The 22,299-nt window shown below is 44.3% G+C and overlaps 4 protein-coding genes and 4 non-coding genes across 8 annotated transcripts in view; 6 read left to right on the top strand and 2 right to left on the bottom strand.

Annotated features, from left to right (window-relative positions):
• Positions 1-656: 656 nt before the first annotated feature.
• On the bottom strand, positions 657-9,454 carry ZWILCH (zwilch kinetochore protein). Its single transcript, XM_033070882.2, has 18 exons — positions 9,241-9,454; positions 8,866-8,917; positions 8,401-8,496; positions 8,175-8,293; positions 7,489-7,685; positions 6,943-7,022; positions 6,547-6,702; positions 6,272-6,343; positions 5,889-5,982; positions 5,441-5,496; positions 4,704-4,806; positions 4,086-4,165; positions 3,752-3,908; positions 3,170-3,198; positions 2,677-2,813; positions 2,340-2,435; positions 2,133-2,251; positions 657-1,536 (listed from the first exon to the last, which is right to left on the bottom strand). The coding sequence occupies exons 1-18, from the start codon at positions 9,294-9,296 to the stop codon at positions 1,445-1,447; spliced, it is 1,791 nt and encodes a 596-aa protein (XP_032926773.1). The 5' UTR covers positions 9,297-9,454; the 3' UTR covers positions 657-1,444.
• Positions 9,455-9,594: 140 nt separating this feature from the next.
• RPL4 (ribosomal protein L4) lies at positions 9,595-15,781 on the top strand. The gene is made up of 10 exons (XM_033070884.2): positions 9,595-9,667; positions 10,917-11,088; positions 12,973-13,079; positions 13,389-13,527; positions 13,826-13,950; positions 14,293-14,422; positions 14,831-14,987; positions 15,115-15,198; positions 15,372-15,492; positions 15,571-15,781. The coding sequence occupies exons 1-10, from the start codon at positions 9,665-9,667 to the stop codon at positions 15,700-15,702; spliced, it is 1,170 nt and encodes a 389-aa protein (XP_032926775.1). The 5' UTR covers positions 9,595-9,664; the 3' UTR covers positions 15,703-15,781.
• On the top strand, positions 10,746-10,846 carry LOC117002257. The gene has a single exon (XR_004419252.1). It is a non-coding gene; the product is annotated as a small nucleolar RNA SNORD16 (small nucleolar RNA).
• On the top strand, positions 12,810-12,880 carry LOC117002254. Its single transcript, XR_004419249.1, has one exon. It is a non-coding gene; the product is annotated as a small nucleolar RNA SNORD18 (small nucleolar RNA).
• LOC117002256 lies at positions 13,225-13,324 on the top strand. Its single transcript, XR_004419251.1, has one exon. It is a non-coding gene; the product is annotated as a small nucleolar RNA SNORD16 (small nucleolar RNA).
• Positions 14,465-14,535, top strand: LOC117002255. Its single transcript, XR_004419250.1, has one exon. It is a non-coding gene; the product is annotated as a small nucleolar RNA SNORD18 (small nucleolar RNA).
• A 585-nt stretch (positions 15,782-16,366) lies between the features above and the next one.
• SNAPC5 (small nuclear RNA activating complex polypeptide 5) lies at positions 16,367-19,636 on the top strand. The gene is made up of 3 exons (XM_033070681.1): positions 16,367-16,492; positions 17,602-17,691; positions 18,125-19,636. The coding sequence occupies exons 1-3, from the start codon at positions 16,403-16,405 to the stop codon at positions 18,230-18,232; spliced, it is 288 nt and encodes a 95-aa protein (XP_032926572.1). The 5' UTR covers positions 16,367-16,402; the 3' UTR covers positions 18,233-19,636.
• Positions 19,637-20,088: 452 nt separating this feature from the next.
• MAP2K1 (mitogen-activated protein kinase kinase 1) overlaps positions 20,089-22,299 on the bottom strand; it is a 31,723-nt gene continuing 29,512 nt past the window's right edge. Inside the window, exons 10-11 of the mRNA XM_033070680.1 lie at positions 21,897-21,942; positions 20,089-20,999 (exon numbers count right to left, since the gene is read on the bottom strand). Of these exons, the coding sequence (XP_032926571.1) occupies positions 20,886-20,999; positions 21,897-21,942 (160 nt within the window). The 3' untranslated portion in view covers positions 20,089-20,885. The remainder of the gene's footprint in view (positions 21,000-21,896; positions 21,943-22,299) is intronic.

The raw sequence follows: 22,299 nt of genomic DNA, 5'->3' as shown, positions 1-22,299 counted from the left end.
TGATTCTAAGTAGTAGGTTTTACAATCATTTTTATTTTGGAAACTATGACACATTTTGTTCACCAGAAAAATACTTAAGAGTAAAGTGATCTAAATCTTGTCAGTACAAATTTCAAGTGATTAAAAGCTGCTTGCAAATTCTGATTTCAGTCTGTTCATCAACAGCATTTTGATTACCATGCAATTGCTATTTGAAGAAAGACAGACACATGATTTTAAAATATAAAAGGACTTAAATATTCCAAGAGCACTGCTTAAATATGAAGCTATTCATGTCCAAAAGTTAGGATAATATATACCTTGCTATTTAGGTGTGGAGAAGAGTTGTTTGAAGTGAGTAATCCGAGGTGACAACTTCTGAATCAGATTTAAACCACATCCCTGCAGTTTGGTTTACAGGAACCAGACTTACCTTACACAATTTTATCATATATTCCACACAAAAATGTGGATTTTAAGTAATCCAGGCACTTCCAAAATTAGTATTTCACCTTAAATTCCCTTCTACTGCAGGTAGAAACAAGTATTATAAAAACACAATTCAGCTGGCTGTATTTGAAATACAACTTCCTGTGCTTGAAACCAGAAGTTATAAAAATTATAACAATTATCTATAATTTATAGTTTGTAAAAGCATGAATATTAGGGGTTTTCCTTATTCTTACTTACCCATAGCTAAGTTTTTCATGCAAAATATTTCTGTGTCAGATTATTTAGTCAGCATGTACAAAACTATGGAATTGTTTAAATTAGACCACCAAAATGTTACCTCACTGATGAATCAACATAACACATGCAACTGCCAAAATATTTAAATGATTATGGCCAGCCAATTATACTGCTTTTGTTTTTCAAAAAATTATGCAAAAGATACAAGACAACACTGTTAAAATAACTCACTTCACATTGAAGGAATTAAATAATTTGAAGAGGAGAGAGAAGTATTTCCAAGAATACTCCAAAATATAAATACAGGGACAAAGAAACCCAAAGTAGCTGAAGATGCCAGGCCCTGGATGAAGAGCTTTCCAAATCCTTCAGGATGATGAAGCATCACTTGATCCCAGGAGAACTTGAGAATATTGTTTGGTTTGTTGGTTAAGAGAATTCACACTTTGAATGGTGTCTGATTGCATTTTTAATGGTCAAAAAATAAAATGTGAAAGCCCAAAGTGCACAACTTTGTTGAATGCCTGTAAATATATGAAAAATATCCACCATATTTACAAAATATTTATACTGTACAGTCATAATTGCACTGCATTTTTAACAAATGAGGTGCTACAGGTGAATTGTGGCTGTGGAGGTCCCACTTAAGTGTAATAAAGCAAATAAATCAGTGAAAATGAGCTGTTTGAAGCCCAGAGTGTTCTACTGGGACAGAAAACACTGAGTTTTCTCCCTTTTTGTACCTTTCCAGTCCTGTCTGCTCAGTAACATCAACTTAAGAGAAGTGCACCTGACTGCACTGGGTTGTGGTAATAAAATACAGCCTTTCTTCACTGCTTCCATTTACTGTGGAGTCAGAAAAGAAACCTGCAAGGAAAGAGCAAAGTTGGGATTAGGAGCAGCTTCCAGAACTTTTACTGAAGTACTTCATGACAAAAATCAGTGACAGGAAAGATTCACCAAATCCTCACACCAAACCTCATTCCAAAAAGGCAAATCATTTCTGTACCAGTGTCTCTGCTTAATTTTTCCCCATTCTGATGCTTTTCCTCTTGTTCTACATTTGCTTGCAGCAAGGCAAATCTTCCCTTTGCACCTTCTCTGACTTGAGACCAGCATTAACAACAGGGAAATTCTCTTCAAAACTCCTCTCAGATTCATTGGCAAATATTTTAGAAACAAGGTGCAAGATTCTGGGGTGTCAATCATCCCATATTTGGAACTATTCTGTCATTTTATCTCTAAAAACATAACTCAGCCAAGGTGAACAGGCAAGAAGTCACCACTTTCTGAATATCCTGATTTCTGTAAATACCACCTCACTCTTTTAGCAGAAGGCAGAATATTATTTTGCTTTTGCTATAAAATAAATATAAAGCTCAGACCTACTGAACTCAGGATAAAAACTGGATTTGTTTGAAGTTTGTGCTTTGATTATTCCATTTCACACCAACATTCCCCACCTGAATTATTTGCTGTCCCATGTTCAACTGGAGCACTGGTACTGACTTGCCACGTTGTTTTAACCTCCTTCTGTCCATGGCCACTACTTATCTCCACCTTCCAGACTTCAGGGTTATCACTGAGAGAATAATCAAAAAACATCAGAATTCAGTCAGGTATTCAGTCACATCTGAATTTTATGCTGCAAATGCTGAAGTTTCTCTTACTCTTGATAGAATTTCTTCACCAGAGCTGGTGTGATGGGCAGCTGAAACACATGCTTCTCATCCAGAGGGTTCTCCTTGTAGTACTTCATGCAAATCCTACAAGAGAGATCAGTTACTTTTTTAAAGAAATGCTTGTACAACAGAGCATAAACTTTGTGCAAAATTAGTCTCACATTTTATTATTTCCTTCAGATTTCAGTTTTAGTCCCAAAGCAAAATTTGGCAGGAAGATCCAGTGCTCCTTCTGCACCAGCATTAAGGTGTTTCTTTAAAACTGTCCAACAAACTCTATTTGTGATTGCCATTTAAAGAGCAGAAGTAAAAATGAAATAATTACTGTGTCAAAGGGAAGAGGTTCTCATGTCTGAACTGCAGCAAGCCTGTACAGCTGACCATGATTTCCAGCATATGGTGAAGCTTTTGAACACGGTGCACTTGTTCCTGCAGATCCACTGATGTGGAAATGAAGTAATCCTGGAAGAGCAAAGAGTTTCTGCTCCTACCTGAGCACTCCTTTGCTCCAGACACACAACACACCCTCAGGAAATAAAATCATCTTCCTGCTTCTTTGGAGAAGCCAAGATTTTGAGAGTGTGGGCCCAGCAGAGTCAGAACAAAGCCCCTCAAAATGTGACAAAGGTTCATTGCTTTGACAGTGACCCAGATCAGACATCAAAGGAATTATCTGGGAATAAGGAAACAAAGCAATGACATTTCTGCAGTGTTTGTTCAGGCCTCATGATCTGCAGTTCAGTTTCTCAGCTCATGATTTGTATCCCACCATCAGCTAAGCATGCTCTGCTCTATAAAATAAAAATAAAGCATCTCACCAAGTAAGTTACTGTTGCAAGTTCCTGACCTGTAAAAGAAACAGAAGGAAAAAAATAATTAAAACTTAATACATGGTATCAGAGGAAATATAAGCAATATTCAGGTGATCAAACAGGAAATTCTACTTAAGTACAAAGTCATCAGGAGTGTGGTTATTTATTGATATGATCACTCATTCCAAACAAGAAAACCCCTCCAAAGTGGTATGGTCAAGGAATGGTTTTATTTACCACCAAGGCTGCACAAACTCACCATCCTCAGGACATAGAAGTGTACAAAAGTAGTGAAAATAAAAAAGCAAATAAACAAAGAATTAAAATAGGATGGCAGATGCCAAAACTAAATGAAGGGGTAACAACAATGGTAAAACACAGAGCTATGCTTCTTTTGAAACAAATAAGTTTTTAAAATTTTGAAATTTAAAAGCTGAAAAGCTCCATTATTAAGGAAGCTGGAAACTGCACCTCAGCAGATGGGAAGGGAGAGATGGAGGTTACCCAAGGAGTTCATTATTTCCTGCCTGGAACATGGAACACCTTCTCTCTTGAATTCCTAATGCTGTCACCACCTGTCAGGCTCACCTATGAAAAAACTGACATAATCCTTCTTCATCTTCTCCAAGCCAATCTCCAGGAGCATCTGAATGGGAGTGATGGCACTGAAGGAAACATCCTCCATCTTTCCATGGTAGGACTGCTGGATCAACTGACTCAAGAAACTGCTACTCCCCTGATGAATCTAAAAAGAAACAAATCTTTTTGTGATGGAACTGTGCATGAAACATCATCAATATTCTTCAAATTTCAACACACAATTTAAAAACACCACAAATGAGGGGTAGGGAAGGGACAAGAACTGTATTTTACTTGAAACTATCCCAAATTTTAACATCTAATGTGAAATAGAAATACATACCCATGGCTGTATCTCACCATGTTCCAGGCATTTTATGACCAGTGTGAAACAGTCTATTAACTCCTGATAGGAACTGACACCTGGAAATTAAAACACAATATTTTAATTATCAATCCAGGCTCTTTCTCTGGCTGTGAAGTCAATAACAACAGGCCAACACACCTTGCATGAACAAAACCCCTCAATTAAAGAATGAGAGCTGAAATCACAGCTTTTTGGCACTTTGTCATATGACTTTTAAAAAAGGTTATTCTAAAAAACACAATGATCAACAGAGACCACTGAACTCTATATGCACTGAAAACTATCCCTCAGATCTGGAGAAAAAATAATTATAAAGTTGGGGTTTAGCTTTAGAGCAACTACCAGTGGTTCAGTGCCATTTGTAGTCAAATAAAATGAAATTTTCTTCTGCTAGATGCTGGTCTGCCATTGGAAGGTTGTAAAAGACATTATCCTACACCCCTAAAATGGTTTTTTTTAGGAAGAGACTGCTGGTACCAATTTTCTGAAGAGCTGATGAGTCCTTAAAACTCAGCAATGGACAGAAATTTCCCTGAAAAGGTAACACTGTGTAGCAGATAAAGAAAGGAAAACAGATGAGGTAAATACACTTACTTTTCATTCTGCACCATAATTGCTCAGTAAAATCCAGGTCTCCTCGCTCACCAAAGATTGATTTTATGCAACTGTCCACAGCAGCTGTGTCACACTTGATTTTCTGAAAGAATATATTGGTCTCCAATGAAAAATGGTGCCTGAGAGTCAAAAACCTTCCACATCTGAATTTCCAGAGATTAAAGCTGGCTGTATCACTCATTTTCACCCTTTTCCAGGGGAACTACCAAAATCCAGACACACAAACTCTCAGAGCAGAGAACAACTTCCCTGTAAACCTGACACAGAATAGTTCTGTTGACACAGAAATCAATATATTCTTAGATTATTAACAAAATTCTGCTTCTCTCTCAATAGAAAATAGACCTAAACCTTTCCTTGTAGGCTGAGAGGGGAAAAAAAATCTTTATATAACCAAAAACATTTTTTATAATTTGCATTTGCCCGTTGTTTTACAATATAATAAACCTCTAGATAAAGAGGACACATATTTAGCTGATCACTAAATTAGGCAAAAAAGCAAATTAATGCTAGAATGTAAAGGCACACAGGTCAGAATTCCTGGAAGAAATCAGATCTTCTCTCATTATTTTTACACAGCAGAGACAGAAAGCAAGAGATCCATGCTCCTTTACATCACTATTTACACATATAAACAAGATTTGGTCAAAATCTGAAATAACTGCAGTTAAAAGGGAAGCAAAATGACAAAGCAGCTGTTAGGAAATTGCACACACCTCTGTTTCATTCTTGTTGCCATATATATAATCTCCATCCAGCTTCTTCTTTAAATCTAGTAGAGTTAAAAAAACCACAAGTTCCACCACTATGAAAAGTGTCATCAAATCCATCATTAATCCTCAGGCACATCATAACTAACAAATACACTGAATAACAGAATGGTTTTATTGGGTATAATAGAATTGATTCATTTAAGAAATGGTTTTATGGGGTAAGGATATAGTCTGAAAAGACTTTTAAAAATTTGTTTTATTATCATTATTATTTTGATCCATGACAGTAGGACAAAGGAAAATGAGAAATATGTATTAACCTGTTTAACTACTCTGTGCAGTGGTTACAGCACAGAAATGAACATTTCCAGTTCTGATGTTTTAAAGTTGTGTGTGGAATCCCCTGTCACTCCTGTGAGCCCTCCCTCCCCATGGGACAAGCAGCATTTACCAGTCAGAAATTCCTGGACCAGTTTAAGAGCTGATTCAGACTCTGGTGGCTCAGGCCACTCAGTCACACCCATCCTCAGACCTTCAGCCAAAGCCTAAAGGCAGCAGGAAAATGAGAATAGAAATCAGATCTTCTTGGGACTCCTGCATGTGTCAACTTTCACAGAGAACTTCAGCAAGAATCACAGATCTCTGCACAGCTAACCAGGAGTTACAAATCCTCAGAATTTCCTGGATGATTTCTAAAACTGAACCAAAATTTCAGCTAAAATAAATTCTTGAAGTTATCTTTGGAACACCTGAAGTTTTCAATAAAGCAAATTATTAGCACAAAGAGTCCCCCTGCCATGCAAAAGTGAAATTGGGATTTCTGCCCTGACTCACCAGCAGGAACTGCAGCTCTCTGTACAGAGGGAACACAGGACTTCTGGGGTCCCCTGGCTCCAGGGCAATATTCTGAAAGTTCCACAAGTTTATCTCAGTTTCAGATTTTAGAAATCAAGTGTCCTAAAATTTTCATCAGTGAAAAGCATGTCAGCATAACTTATAATTCAGCTTATGAACAGGTTTCATTGCTTTTATCTTCCATCCTTTATGCTACTCATGATGTGAATTGTGCCAAGAGCTGGGATTTGTCTGTTTTTTCCATCCTGACTTACCAGGGTGGCAGCAGAGATCAGTGGGGGAGTCTCCAGAATCTTTTCCACACCATTCCATATGATATCCACACAGATGTTGCTCCCAGATTCTGCAATGGTGTCCTCTATTGCAGCAGCTGCAATCAGCTCATACTGAGCAAATCCTTTTGTTGTCACCTAAAATGAACAGGTTTCAAAAATAAAAACAGGCAAAGTAATTTTAAAAACATTTCACAAACATGTTAAAAAAAGTTAATATCAGACAAATGCATTATAAACATGACCTGAAATCAGACTGTTATACTATAGGGTGAGTTTCCATAGAGGATTTAAAAAGTTACCCCCAACCAGCATCATAAATCCCAAAATAGAGTTTTTAAACTTCAACTGAAGCCATGACAGAGCACAAAAACCTACAACAGATGAATGATGTCTTATTTTATGTTCCATTTTGAGCTCTTCCAGGTTTGCAAAACGGGTTTTATCAGCTGTGGGACCTAGGAAAGGAAAAAAGTGAGAATCAAAAAACCCCATTTGAAACAATTGAAATGTGGCACTTCAAATTCATTCCCAAAAACTCAATTTAGTGAAGCACAGCTCATGCTGTCCTTTAGAAAGCTGGAACTGTCCCTGCATTTCTGTTATTGATTATAAGAGCTGGAATGAACATAAATAAATGGTTAGGGTGAGTCAGAGGCTGTGTAAGATGCTGAATGGCATCACTTTACATTTCCTGCTGTTGCACCTGAGTTAAGATAGGCCTGCACAACTACAAGAGCATCAAGTAGATTAAAAAGCCATTTCCCTCACACAGCTTTGGTTAAAAACATCTTTTATTTTAACCCCTTCTTGTTCATTAAAACCAGGAACACAGAGCATTTCCAAAGAACAAAGACAGCATTGTGACACTCCACATTTTCTAGCCCTCCTCAATTAATTTTCTGTGCTCCATGATCACCTTACCCTCACATGAAACCGTGTAAATATTGAGTGCTGTGACTTTGTTCCCAGCCTTGAGAGGCTCAGCTCCAATCCAGAGGGTGTGCTGAGGGTCACACCCATCACACCTGGCCCAGAGGGGAGCAAGCACCAGCAGCTCACTCATCCCCACATAGGTCATGTTTGGGTTTTGCACCATGCTGTACAAGGAAATCAACTGCCTAGAAATAGGAACAGGGAGAAAGAAAGATGGCAGCAAATAACAAAATATATTAATGTAGACTGAAGATTCTAAAATTATAGTTGAATATTACATTCTGAGCTAATTAAAGGAATAGATTAGTTAGGTAAACCACATTTGGTACCATCTTTGGTATTTTAGATGCAAATCAGATTCTTAGGGCTTTTTTTAACAGGAGCTTTACCAAAAAAAAATGAGCACTGTAGTCTCAGTGAGCCTTTTTTTGCTCATCTACACCCAGTGAATCCAATTAACCCAACAGCACAGCTCACAAGTGCTTTTCCAATACCTGGATTTTAGCTACTTTTTAAACAATTTTAGCCATTAAAAGTAGGGAGGCCCTTTTGCAGGATGGAAAAGAGTCACAAGTCCTTATAAACTAATGAATAATTTTATTTAGGGGATTGAAAATACAGGTGCTGAATATTAGAAAATGCCTCAAAAGAGGAGGGAAAGCTTTCACACTTACTTGGCTCTTCCAACAGAAAGAGCCAGGGCTCCAGGACTCTCCTTTGGCAAAACCTCAGAGGTATAAAGACCATCATCTGTTCTTGATTCCTCCATGGAGTCACTTTCTTTATTGTGTGTCTTTAAGAGAAATGTGAATGCAAGTCAAAAACTGCAAGGTGTGTGAAAAGAATCTGATGGGAATTCAAAAATCTGGGTTACATTTAACATCTACCATGCACACTTACAGCTTTCTGCAAAATATACACTGCACTGCTTCCATTCCAAAACTTTTCAACAGGATTTTTGCAACTGCCACCAACCAATGAGATCTCCACGTCAGTCTGCAAAAAAAGAGCAACAAAACTTTTTAATACGTTGCACAGAGATGCTGCATTTCAGCATTTTTTATACCAGAAATTGCAAAATTAAATAATTCCACGGACTGTTTTCCAATCCCCTTGCATCCATTCGTGAGTCACTTGCAGCTTTCCTGCAGTACCTGAAGGGAGCCCACAGGAAAGATGGAGAGACATTTAAGAGGATGGAGTGACAGGACAAGGTAGAACTGCTTCACACTGACAGAGTAGGTTTAGATTGGAAATTAGGAAGAAATCCTTCCTGTGAGGGTGAGAAATCTCTGGCACAGATGCCCAGAGAAGCTGTGGCTGCCCCTGGATCCCTGGAAGTGTCCAAGGCCAGGTTGATTTTACCTCATAGATATAGGGATGCTCAGTGATACTGTCCTTTCCTTCTTCATGTACCCTGAAAGAAAAGAAAACGTCGAGATACACGACCTTTCCCCTCAGCATTCCTCATTAAACAACATTACCCACAAACAATAAACACTCCAAGGCTACAACCGGAGTAGCAGCCTCCCCACAAGCCGGGCCGGACCCCCCTGAGCAGAGCAGCGGAGACTCCCAGGCACTGACCCCGGTCCCCACAGGAGCGAGAACAGCCCCGGGAACAGCCCCGGGAACAGCCCCGATCCCCACCGGAGCAGAAGCCCGGACAGCCCCGGGAACAGCCCCGATCCCCACCGGAGCAGAAGCCCGGACAGCCCCGGGAACAGTCCCGACCCTCACCGGAGCAGAAGCTCGCCCAGGCCGCCGCCCGCCCGGCGCCGCCGCTCCGCCGCCATCGCCCCCGCCACAGTCGAACCTCCCGCCCGCCGGCACTAGGCGAGTCCCTGAGGGGAGGGTGACGCGTCACGCGGATCCCTCCGCCAGAACAGAGTCCCCTGCTTTGGCGGGGAACTGAGCGGGACAGAGGCGCCCGGAGGGCTCGGGATGGACACGGCGGGACAGAAGAGCCTCGGATGGGGAGTGGGACCGGGGCTGGAGCTTGGTCCCGAATTTGGGCTGGTGTCGGGGATTGAGCGCCCGGCGCGGCAGAAGCGGCGGTCAGTGGGCGGAGGCACATCCACGTAGTGACGGGAGGGTGACGAGTCCTTCCTTTTCCGGTCGGGGCGCGGTGCGGGCGGGTGGCCGCACGAGCAGCTCCGCCGCCATGGTGAGGGCAGCGCCGGGCCCGGCCTGAGGCAGCGGAGGGCCGGGGAGGGAGCGGGGCGGGCAGCGGAGCCGGCCTAGGAGAGCCGGGCCCAGCGGGCAGGGCCGAGCCAGGCGCAGCTCGGGGGCCGCGCTGGCGGCGTGGGCCGCGCCGCCGCCATTTTGGGCCCGGCAAGGCTCGGCGGCCGCGTGGAGCCCGTGAGGGACCGAGCGGGGCCGGGCTGGGGAGGCCGCGGGCGGGAGCTCGGCGCAGTCCGGCCGAAATCCTCTTTGGCATGGGAAGGGATGGGATAGGTTTCCATCGCCATCTGGCTTTGTAATTTCCTCATGTATTTATATTAAGTAAAACAGGCCCTACCGGGAGCGTGTGCGCCTATGTAGAAGTGGGAAGAGCGGCTTTTATGTATCTCTTAACCTATTTTTTTTTGCCAAGGCTTTAAGAGGCCTTGGTCTAGAATCAGGTTGTAAATGAACAACTTTTATCACCAGTACAGCTCGGATTGTGCTCTGATGCCTTCACCCTGATTAAGTTTGCTGTTTGTGTTGGGGTCTCTGGGTTAAGACCAGGGGCCAGAGCCCTGCTCGTGACCAGTGTTCCGTGCAGAAATGGCCCTTCCATTGCTATTAGCTGGTCACTTTGGCGTTATAAAGTATTTTAATGCCTCTAAAATAAGCTGCACATGGGAAAGGGAAGTAAGATGCTTTGCCTATACTGTTACTATGACATTAATGAACAACCAATACAATATAATGCTTAAATATTGTTTTTAAAGTGTTCATCCTCCGAGTATAAAATCCTTTCATCCTTTTGACAGGCAACTGGTGCTGAGAGCAGCTTAATTTTTCACTGCACAAATTTTGAAGCACCAAAGATTGTTGAGAGGGTCCACACTTCGATGAGCTGTAGAGAAGTTGGTACAGCATTTCCAAATTCAAATTACTTGTTTAGCACCGGTAGGCTTTTTTTAACAGTAGATGAGAAGTAGTTTTGAAGGGGTTTATTCTAGAGCCCAGAGGCTGAATTGTAGAAACAGTTTGGAAATCGAGGTGTAGTTTTAGCAGCACAACTCTGAGTGAAACATTGCTGTGATGACGTAATTTGCGTCTTATCCAGTGCTCAGCGACAGTTGCCTGCTGTCAGCGTGCTGGCACTGCTGAGCTGACGACTCCTTCCTTCTGAGCAATGAGTTAAAAACTCAGCACTTCAATTGTCAGAACCTCCCCTTGCTACCCAAAGCTCTGTGCTCCCCCAGGCTTGCGCTCGGCCGCTGATCTCCGTGTACTCCGAGAAGGGCGAGGCGTCGGGGAAGAACGTGACGCTGCCCGCCGTGTTCAAGGCTCCCATCCGGCCCGACGTGGTGAACTTCGTGCACACCAACCTGCGCAAGAACAACCGGCAGCCCTACGCCGTCAGCGAGCTCGCAGGTACGCCTGGGCTGTGCTCCAGGAATGGCACATCCAGCTGGGGCAGTGCTCAGCAGGGCTATGAAACACTCACCTTAAAGAAATTAAAAGAAACTGGGCTTGAGATAGTTACCTGAAACTTCAATAATTGATTGCCTGTCAGTTTGTGTTTGTTCAGCTGTGCTTGCAATGGGAAAGGATGAAACTGGTAGTTAGGGCCAAAGAACACAAACAATTGCAAGCAGAAACTCATTCCTTGCAAAACTGGAGTTGTCCCAAAAGCCATTTGTATTGTCATTAATAAAAAGGTCAGGGTGAGGAAGACTCGTCTTACTTCCTCCTTTTAAGACCCCTCCCCACAAAAACGACCCCACACTTAATTCAAGGAGCCAACCACACATGCTTAATTGCCATTCCAGCTAATTACCATGGGAAGCAGGGATGGGAGGGGCTGGTATAAATTATGAATATGGATTTATTTAAACCTTTTGTCAATAAATAGACTCTGTGACCACCTGTGATTTCGCAGTGTGTATTAGGGGTTACCCCACGCTGCTGCCCAGTGCTGAATAAACATTCACTCACTAACTTTAAATTGTTAGAGAGTCTTTTGTCCTCACAGTTGAGTATTGGTATTAGACCAATACTCATATTTTGGTATATCACATAGAAGGCAAGGCTTGTTGTTAGAACCATAAAATTGGGAGTTGTGAACTTTCTGTGCTAACAGGCACTGATCCCCAGGAAAGCCTTACTTTGGAGCTGAAGCCATAAAAAAAAATTTACAAAATTAGGTAATAAAATTAAAATCACAAGTGTCTAGTTGGAATAAAAGTGTGTAATTCAGCTGGTGAAAAATTTGAAATTTAAAGGCTTAAAATACAGCAAAATAAAATATAGAACATTAAAAAATAGATCATATGTATCCCATGTGAAGAAAAGTGTATAATGTGAAATTTGAAATTTAGTCTTAAAATATAACAATATAAAAAACTAGATCAGAAATATGTAGTGTGAAGAAAAATGTATAATATGTGGTGAAAAACTGAAGATTTAAAGGCTTAAAATACAGCAATATAAAATATAAAACAGAAGCATCCAGTTTGAGTAAAAGTGTGTAATATCACCTGGTGGAAAACTTAAAATTTAAAGGCTTAAAATATAGCAATATAAAAAAATAAAACACAAGTATCTAGTTTGAGTAAAATTGTATAATAATACATGGTTAACAATTTAAAATTTAAAGGCTTAAATATAGCAATATAAAATATATAGCAATATAAAAAATAGATCATAAGTATCTAGTTTGAATAAAAGTGTATAATATCACCTGGTGGAAAATTTAAAATCGAAAGGCTTAAAATGTAGCAATATAAAAAAATTGATCATAAATATCTAGTTTTAATAAATACCTGATGAAAATCTCTGTTCCTCCTGGACCTCATAAGACTTTCCTGAGGGATTCACCAAGGAAAAACTCTGCAAATGGGCATTTGTTGGATTTTTTATTGTTGTTGGTGCAGATACCTGCTGCTTCCCAAGAAGTCTGTGCTAGGAATGTGCCTTTTTAACCTTATTTCCAAGTGTCACACAAACATTTTAACAAATAAATATGCTAGGTATAGCAGTGCCAAGTCAGACCTCCAAATTGAACATCAAGCTTAAAGTGTCTTAAAGATCTGAGGTGAGAATTAAGTACAGTTTTAGACAAGGATTAAGTTTCCTGATTGAGATTGGTTATGCCGAAATGATGAGATTCCACTTCATTGGTCCGTGTTTCTGAAACACATGATTGTGTGGAAGTTCTGATTGGTCCCTGAGCTGAGCATCCCTCCTGGGAGCACTGCAGTGATGTCACTCTGTGCATGGGATGTCCCTCTCTGCATGACCCTGTCTCTGTTGCAGGTCACCAGACCAGTGCTGAGTCATGGGGTACCGGCAGAGCCGTCGCTCGAATCCCGCGAGTCCGGGGCGGTGGCACTCACCGCTCTGGCCAGGGTGCCTTTGGCAATGTATCCTTCCATGGCAGTGCTGCCTTCAGAAACTCAGCCAGCAGGAAAGCTTTTAATATCTAACTGTGAGATGGGATCTTTTTCTGCAGCTCAGACTCTATTTGATGTGATTCCCACTCTCCAACCACCATGACCCGTTCTGTCTTGCCATGATGTCGTAATTTGCGCCTTACCCTGTGCCCAGGGACAGTTGCCTGCTGTCAGAGTCCTGGCACAGGTGGTTGACGACTCATTAATGCTGAGCAAGCAATAAAAAGTCACTTTGGGATAAGAAAATTCTACCAAGTTGTTCTTAACTGCCCCTCCCAGATGTGTCGTGGCGGCCGCATGTTCGCCCCGACCAAGACCTGGCGGCGCTGGCACCGCAGAGTGAACATCATGCAGAAGCGTTATGCCATCTGCTCTGCTCTGGCTGCCTCTGCCCTCCCAGCTCTGGTCATGTCTAAAGGTGAGAATTCTGCCTCTGCAGTTGTTGTCTGAGCCAGCATTGGGTACTTTGTGGTGATTTAAATGGAGTTTTGCAGTGTAGTTTGATGTCTGTTCATGGAGGCAAAGATTTACTCAACACTCAGGTACACAAAGTCCTGGGTGAGAAAGGCCTGTAAGACACCACGGGAGCTTCACTGCTCTGGTTACTGTTCCTGACTTATTTCATTAATTTCTATCATTTATGAATATATACAAGGCAATAACCTTGAGGAATGGGTCAGTGAGCAACACTGAGTGTCTTGTGAAATCCTCTCTAGGCCACCGCATTGAGGAGATTCCAGAACTTCCTCTGGTTGTTGAGGACAAGGTTGAGGGCTACAAGAAAACCAAGGAAGCTGTCCTCCTCCTGAAGAAGCTTAAAGCTTGGAATGACATCAAAAAGGTGAGCTGGGAAGGTGTGATCTGAATGGCAAAGTACAGGTGATTGAACTCTGCAGCTATCAGAGCAAGAATTCCAAATATTTGTGTATTTTGACTCTGGAGAATGATGAACTTCTCACTGGTCCGTGTTGCAGATCTGCAGTGATGATGGTGAAGTTCTGACTGCAGCAGGGTGCTGGGTCTGCCTGGTGGGCTGGGGGCTGTGGGGATATTCAGGATCTGCTTTTCCCAGGTGGGCTGGGGGGATATTCAGGATCTGCTTTTCCCAGGTGGGCTGGGGAGATATTCAGGATCTGCTTTTCCCAGGTGGGCTCTGGGTATACTCAGGATCTGCTTTTCCCAGGTTTATGCCTCCCAGCGCATGAGGGCTGGGAAGGGCAAGATGAGGAATCGCCGCCGCATCCAGCGCAGGGGACCCTGCATCATCTACAACGAGGACAACGGCATCATCAGAGCCTTCCGGAACATCCCAGGTGTGAACCCAGCACACACTCACTCCTGTGTTGGGAGACTGCCTGGGATGATGAGATTCCACTTCATTGGTCCGTGTTTCTGAAACACATGATTGAGTGGAAGTTCTGACTTGCTGCAGCAGAACCTGTTGGGGTGATGTTTAGAGTGTTTGTGACAAATGTTGCAGCTGTTCCTAACCCTGAACTGTGTTTGGGGCACAAATGAGGCTGCTGAGTTTGCCACTGGAAAAAGGTTGATGATTATTATTATTCATTTTAAAATTCAATCGATCCTCATGCAGAGGTGTGCGTAGCTCTGCAGTGTCAAACCCAAAAACCCCCAATCTCTTTCTGCATCTTGCCCATTATCCTCACATTCCTCCATTTGAATTCCAAACTGAAGGGATTGCTTTGCCTGGTTTCCTGCAGGAATCACTCTGCTGAACGTGAACAAGCTGAACCTGCTGCGCCTGGCTCCCGGCGGCCACGTGGGGCGGTTCTGCATCTGGACTGAGAGCGCCTTCCGCAAGCTGGACGATCTGTACGGCACCTGGCGCAAGGCTGCCACGCTCAAGAGCGACTACAAGTGAGTGCAGCCAGGCTGGGACAGCAGCCCCTCTTTCCCAGGAAAGGGGATACTGGATTTACTCCTGGGTATGGTGAGTTAGCCGTGGTTTTATCACCCACTCACACTCTGAACGTTGGTTTCACAGCCTGCCAATGCACAAGATGACCAATACAGATATTGGAAGAATCATGAGAAGCCAGGAAATCCAGAAGGCCCTGCGTGCTCCAAAGTAAGTGATTTTATTTAATGAGCAAAAGCTTTGTAGGGAAGTTTAAAGTTGGTTTCAGGCTGGGTTGTTTTTTTTAATTTCTGGGTATAAAAACAAGGAATTGCAGTTGTCCAGATTTCAGGGATAATTTAGCCAAACTGAGATTGTAATACAAACATGGCTGTACTTTTCAGGAAGAAGATTCAGCGCAGGGTCCTGAAGAAGAACCCACTGAAGAACCTGAGGATCATGATCAAGTTGAACCCGTACGCCAAAACCATGCGGCGCAACACCATCCTGCGGCACGCGCAGAACGTGAGTGGGGCTGTGACCACTGGGGCTGGGGCTCCTGCTTCAGATGGTGCCCTGACTGATGATCTCTCTCTGTTTCAGCACAAACTCAAGGAAGAGAAGAAAGCCAAGGCTCAGGCCAAGCTGGCAGACCTGGCTGCATCCAAGGCAGAACCTGCTGCCAAGAAGGCCAAGACAGCCAAGCCTGCAGCGAAGGCCAAGGCTGAGGCGTAACCTGCCTGTGCTGCCCTGGGGTCCCTGCAGGGGCTGTGCCCGGGCTCTGTCCCTAATAAACGCTGTTGGAACACAGAAAGCTGAGTGGGGTGTGTGTGTCTGAGCGGGCATTCAAACAGAAACTGCTGGAGGGGAGAGGAGGGAGGAGTGGCTGAGGCAATGGGGAGCTGTTCCTGCTGCAAGGGCCACGAGTGCTGTGGCCAGTGGCAGCTGCATGGTGGCGGGGGGTGCTGTCACCAAGGAGTGGCCAGGGATGTGGTGGCCAGAAGTGACCGCATGTACTGTGACCAGCGGTAGCCATGTGGTGACTGCGGGTACTGTAGTGGGTGCTGTGACCAGAAGTGGCCGTGCAGTGGCCAGGGGTGCTGTGACCGGCGGTGGCCGCAGGTGCTATGACTGGGAGTGGCCATGGGTACCGTGACCGTGTCCAGTAGGTGCTGTGAGCAGAAGCAGCCGCGGGTGCTGTGACCGTGTCCGGTGGGTGCTGTGACCGGCAGTAGCCACACGGTGGCCGCAGGTGCTGTGACCGTGTCCGGTGGGTGCTGTGACCGGCAGTAGCCACACGGTGGCCCCGGTTGCTGTGACCGTGTCCGCCGGGTGCTGTTACCAGGAGCGGCCGCGCGGTGTCGCTGCGGCGCCGCAGTCGCGCTGTGACGTCAGGCGCGCTCCGGTGACGTCACGGGGCGGGCCCGGCCGGACGATGCTGAGCCGGCTGCAGGAGCTGCGCCGGGAGGAGGAGACGCTGCTGCGGGTCAAGGCGGCGCTGCACGATCAGCTCCGGCGGCTGCGGGTGCGCGGGGACAGCCTGGGGCTGGGGACAGCGAGGGGACAGCACAGGGCCGGGCCGGGCCTGCCCCTCAGCCCTGCCCCGCTCCGGCACAGAACGGGCCCGGTTTGGGGGAGCAGAGCTGGGGCTGCTCGGGGTGGGGCTGCTCTGTGACAGGGGGACCCCCCTGCGGGGTGTGACAGCTACAGGTGATTGTGTGCAGCATCTCAAACGGGAAATGGAATTGCGAGGGTGTGCAGGAGCCTGTCAGAGGTACCCGTGATTGTGAGCGTGTGTGTACAGTGAGAGAGAAATGTGTGATGTACACAGGATACAGGGCTGAGAGGTGAATGTGATGTGAGTGTGTGTAGGATGGATCTCCAAGAGGTAAATGTATGTGTACGTTAAGGGAGAAATAGAACTGTGAGTGTATGGAGGATATAAGAGGTAAATGTGACTGTAGCTAGGGCACATTAAGAGATAAATGTAATTGTGAGTGCACATAGGGTACATCTCTAAAAGGTAAATGTATCTTAATATATTAAGAGATAAATATGAGTATGAAGCTACATCTCTGAGAGATAAATGTGAGCATATGTAGGACACATTTACCTTTTAGAGATGTACCCTGTGTACACTCACAATCAAATTTATCTCTTAATGTATCTTAATACATTAAGAGATAAATATGAGTATGAAGCTACATCTCTGAGAGATAAATGTGAGTGTATGTAAGATACATTAAGAGATAAATACAAGTATGTAAGCTACATCTCTTAAGAGGTAAAGTGAGTGTATATAAGATATATTAAATGTTAAATATAGTTGTGAGTATGAATAGGATACATCTCTAAGAGGTAAACTGAGTGTGTGGTTTGCCCTAGCTGATGGATGGAGCAGGGATAGTCTGAGGAGTGGAACTGAGGATTACTTGGGTTTAGGCACTCTGCATATTGCAATAAAGGAGCTTAGAACAGAATTGCAGAAGGTGTGACAAAGCTTTTCCAAGACTGGCAGGTAAAACCCCCAAAGCTGTGAGTCAGACATTCAGCAGTGCCAGCAGGCTGGGGCTGGCAGCTGTGATGTGTCCATGATGTGTTCAGGAGTGCCAGCAGCTCTGTGGCTCCCTGCAGGTGGAGGAGCTGGCGCTGCAGTCCATGATCGGGGCCAGCGAGGAGAAGGTCCCTGTGCCCCTGGCAGCCCTGGCTGAGGACACTCAGCAGGTGAGGGGGTCCCTGGGGGTCCCTGGGGTGGGAGGTGCCAGCATGGGCACAGCTGGCTCTGGGTGGTTTTCCTCCTGTCACCTCACTGATGTTCTCATCCCTGCAAAGCTCACCTGTAAAATGTCCGGTTTGATTCAAGGGTTTCACCTTTTGCCATCCCCAAAAGCAGCACAGTGTTTCCAGGGGGTTGGGAAATACCTGTGTGGTGTGGCTTCAGTTCACCATTCATGAAATATTGTTTTTAATACTTGTGACACTGGTGCACAGGTGCTGCAGCTTTTCACTCAATACCTGAGCCAGCTGCAGCTTTTCCATGGGCTCAGGGCCTTGTTGCTGCCATGGGCTCTCAGATCTTGAATTAACAGCTCTAACAATGATTAGGAGTGTTTGGTGTCTCTGCTCAGTTTGGTAATCAGCCCTTTTCTTGTGACAGGCCCTGGGGCAGATGGACAACGAGGCTGCCATCAATCAAACTGAGTTACACCTCAGTCTTCAGGACAATAAAGAGGAGGAAGAGGAGGAGGAGGAATCTGATTCTTGAGAGAGGAAAAAAAACCAGAGATGGTTTTTAATGCAGACTCAGGAATTTCTTCTTCTTTCATCTGAAACTCACCAAGTGATTTCCATTTTGTGCTGTGTGGATATGAACTATTTGATATATCAGAGTCAAGGGCAGTGACACTGAACACATGAATTTCACAGGCTGGGCACATCTTGACTCAGATGTTGAAAGAATGAAAATCTGCTGCACAAATATGTAGCATAATCCATTCCACATTTCAAACCTATAATGTAGCTCTTAAAACATCTTTGTGTGTGGAAGGGAGAAGTAATTGATCAGCCAGACTAATTAACACATGCACTAAAAGCAATAACTTGTCTGTTCTCACTTCCTGATGTGAGAAACAAATCCAGGTCCTGGAGGCTGGAGCTGCCCCAGGGATGACATTGTAACCTCATTTGCCTAAATGGGAATTTAAGATGCAGGGTGAGAAAAGATGTGTCCAGGGCTGTCTCCAGCCTTCAGCGGCTGTCCTCTCAGTTCCATGGAAAGCTGGAGTTACTCCCAGAGCCCTCCCAGTGTCAGCCCAGTTCTGAGCACAGCAGGGAGGTCTCTCTGTCCCCCTGGTGCTCTTCAGTTCTGTCAGTCTGTCCTAGAGAAGGACTTTCTACTTCTGCTCCTTCAGAGCAGCAGCCAAGGAGCCTTTTATTTCTCCAGAAATTGTAGAGCAAGAAATGATCCATGGTGCTTGTAACAATTGGTGTTATTTCCTTTTTCTCTCATTGTAACCTCATAAATCAAGGCAAGGTCGCCTGCCTTCATGTGATTCTCAAGGAGGAGCATGAGGAGTTTATAAACTTGGTTATAAATGGAAAGTGATGTGAAATCTCCACAATTTTTGGATTTGGAAAAGTGTCTGGTATCCTGGGGGGGGTCAGAACTGACATTCAGGCTCCAGTGAATTCCTGCCACTGTTTAATGAGTGTTAATTTGGCTCTTGTTTGGTTTGTACCAATGGAAACTGTTGGGCTGTAAATGTGGATTCATCCTCTATTAAAGACTATTTGGGTTGTGAGGATCCTGGATGTCTTAATGAAGGAATTTAGAACTGGATTGAATGATTGTTTAACAAAGCTTTCCCAAGCCTGACAGGTAAAAAAGTCTGAGCCAGAAATGTTCTGGTCAAATAAACCTTTCAGGGATGTGTGTGAAGAGCTGGTTTGGGAGGAGCTCAGGAGCCACCCTGGCCTTTCTTGGCACATTTAAGTATTTTAAGTATTGAAATTTTAACTTTGAAAAATGTTATTTGTGCCCAGCATGGTCCAGGGTAGTTTTCATGGACAAAATTGCTGCTGCTTCTGTGAACGAGTCCCTTGCTTTTGGATTTGAACAGCCCAGTTCTAGTGCATGCTGCAATAAAGTTCTTTTCCTGCTGTCCTTACACACAGCTGTGCTTGCAGTGCCCAAATCGTTCCTGCATTGTCTGGGGGAACATCCCAAAGTGGGAGTTCAGCCTCCCCACCCTTGCTGTGCATTTCTTTTAGCAAACAGCAAACGGCTCTGCTGTGGCTGTGTTTGCTGGGTGTGTAAAGCTCAGGGAAGAGTTTAATTTAAACCCTCCCAGCTGTCACTCGGGTCTCATTCCTGCCAGGCCAGGCTGCAGGAAGCCCTGGAGGTGTCAATGAGTCATTTCCTGCCTGCTGGCCCGGGCTGTGCCAGCCCTTTGATACCCGAGCCTTTGGCCATGTGGAAGTTCATGTCCCGCTGCTGGGGATTCCTTTCGGGGAAGAATTTCAGGCATTTCCTCATCCAAAGCATCCTTTCAAAGAGCTGAAATTTATAGTGCAGTGACCAGATTAAAGCTTCGGTCAAGTTTTAAAAAAAGCTTCAAGGAGTTACTTGATAATATATTTATTAAGAGAACCCATTGCTAAACATCTGAGAGAATAAAACAATAAAGGATTTTCATACACTTTTAGACACTAAACACAGTTGTCATGACTCTTTAGGTTAAAAGAAAGCAAAGTGCTTGGATCATTGTCTCGATTCCATAGGACACTTCCAAGAACTAACTTTAAAAAATCAATTAGAAAGACATACATCACTAAATCCAAGGATGATGATATGTTCGAAAAATAAATATAGAAATATGAACAAGTTCTACAATTAGAATATTGCCCTGTGCATTCCAAGAAATGCAGAGCTCTTGCCTTCTTCACCTGCAAAGAGAGAGATCTCTAGACAACAGCAAAATTGGAGCCTAACTTTTGGGAACAGCTGGGCAGCAGCAAAGCATGCTCACAGACAGGCTCGGAGCATCCCGATCCCGAGCCCGGGGAGCTCAGGGAAAGCATGATTGAAGTACCAACGATTTACAAAGTCTTGATAAAGTTCAAACAAGCCAGGGGCCAACCCCTAAGCCCCAGTGATATTTTCATTAAGAAAGAATATCCATAATCACCTAAGATCAGCAAGCACTGGAACTTACACAGCTTACATTTGGTCAGTGAACGACGGAACCCGGAACGATACCAATTAGTTTAGGACGAGATTTAAAACCGTTTTGGCACATGCTATCGAGACATTCTTCCTTAAGAGGTGAAATACATGTTTGAACAGGTACAAGCTGAGGAGAGAGGACCAGGAGAGCATGGTTGTCACCAGAGGTACAGTCCAGGAGCTGCCCCCGGGCTCAGACGCCGGCGGCGTGCGTGGGGGTGCTGGGCTGGTTAAGGCCGATGGTGGAGCAGAGCCACCCCGCAAAATCCACCTCCTCTGCCTCGGATCTCTTGATGAAAGCATGGATCTGGGCACAGGAGAACAGGGTCAGTGTGCCAGCTCCCAGTCTGCTCAAGGAACAGCCCTCAGGAGCACCAATCCCCTTGGAGAAGCGAGCTGTAAAACTTTACAAACCACGTGGAGTGTGTGGTGGTTTGTAAAGGTTTTCTGAAATCTTTTTACACCACAAAGTGTCAAAACCACGTGGAGAGTTTTGCACAGAACTGCCAAACACCCAGCACATGGCAGAGTGTCCCAGAGGAATCCTGGAAGATCCTGCTGCAGAGCTCTTGCACCACAGCAATGATAAGGATGTGACTCAGCCACTCCAGGTAATGCTCTGGAAAATGTCTGCCTGGCACTAAAAGCCTTTTCTTGTAATTAAAAGTCTCTTTGCATTTTGCACCATTATTGTGCAGCAGGGTCAGGGCAGGGAAAACCTGATTTTCTGCAGTACATCTGAAGTCCTGGCATTGCACTTAAAGCCATGAAAAGATGCACTGAGACTGATATGGTTATTCCACACAGGGAAAAATGCAGGATTTGTGTTGAGTTCTACAGACTTTGCAAGACAAAGCTGGTAAAAAAGTTAAATTTTGTGTTTCCACAACAGATGATTAAAATGTATTTAATTAGTCTGTATGGCATGTGGAGCTTTGTTCTTTTGTCCTCCTAAAAGCATTAATCAATACTTTATTATTAACTAATAAACTCAAGAGAGAATTCTCTTGTTACTTAACTGAATCACCCATTATTATCAAATGTCAGACTCCACAACCCACCAGAGTTTTGGTCTCCTTGGCTGTAGGAGGGTGTGGAACCTGCAGCCCTTGATCTGTAGCTCAGAAAAGCTGAGCTGCTCAGGGGCCACCAGCAACCCTGCCTGGGAAAGGGCTCTGAGACCAAATTCCAAACCTTCACTTACCATCAGCTGCTTCAAGTCGGCTCTCTCAGCAGGATTTTTAATTAAACTGGGAAAACACAAAGTGGTGCACAGGTTACACTCTGTTATCTCTTAAAATAAAAGCAGCAGGTGTCTCTCAGGCAGAGATGGGAGCCTGCAATTCCCTTCTGTGGCTTCCACAGCTCCAGGTAAGAAATCCTGAGGAGTCTGAGACTGATGAGTGTCTAAACCAAGTGGGGACACAAATCCCATTCCAACTAAAACAACATGAACCACTTTATCCCTCACGTTTCTTTGCCCCAAGTCCCTTCAAGCTCAGTATCAAGTAGGGCTATCCATGACTTTTGGAAGCTGTAAATAGAGATATTTGATAAAAAAATTGTTCAACTCCCTTAGCACTGGCTCAGTGAGGACCAACTGGGAA

This window comes from Catharus ustulatus, chromosome 12 (assembly GCF_009819885.2).
Source record: "Catharus ustulatus isolate bCatUst1 chromosome 12, bCatUst1.pri.v2, whole genome shotgun sequence".
NCBI lineage: Eukaryota > Metazoa > Chordata > Aves > Passeriformes > Turdidae > Catharus > Catharus ustulatus.
This window is presented reverse-complemented; position numbering and strand designations above follow the sequence as displayed.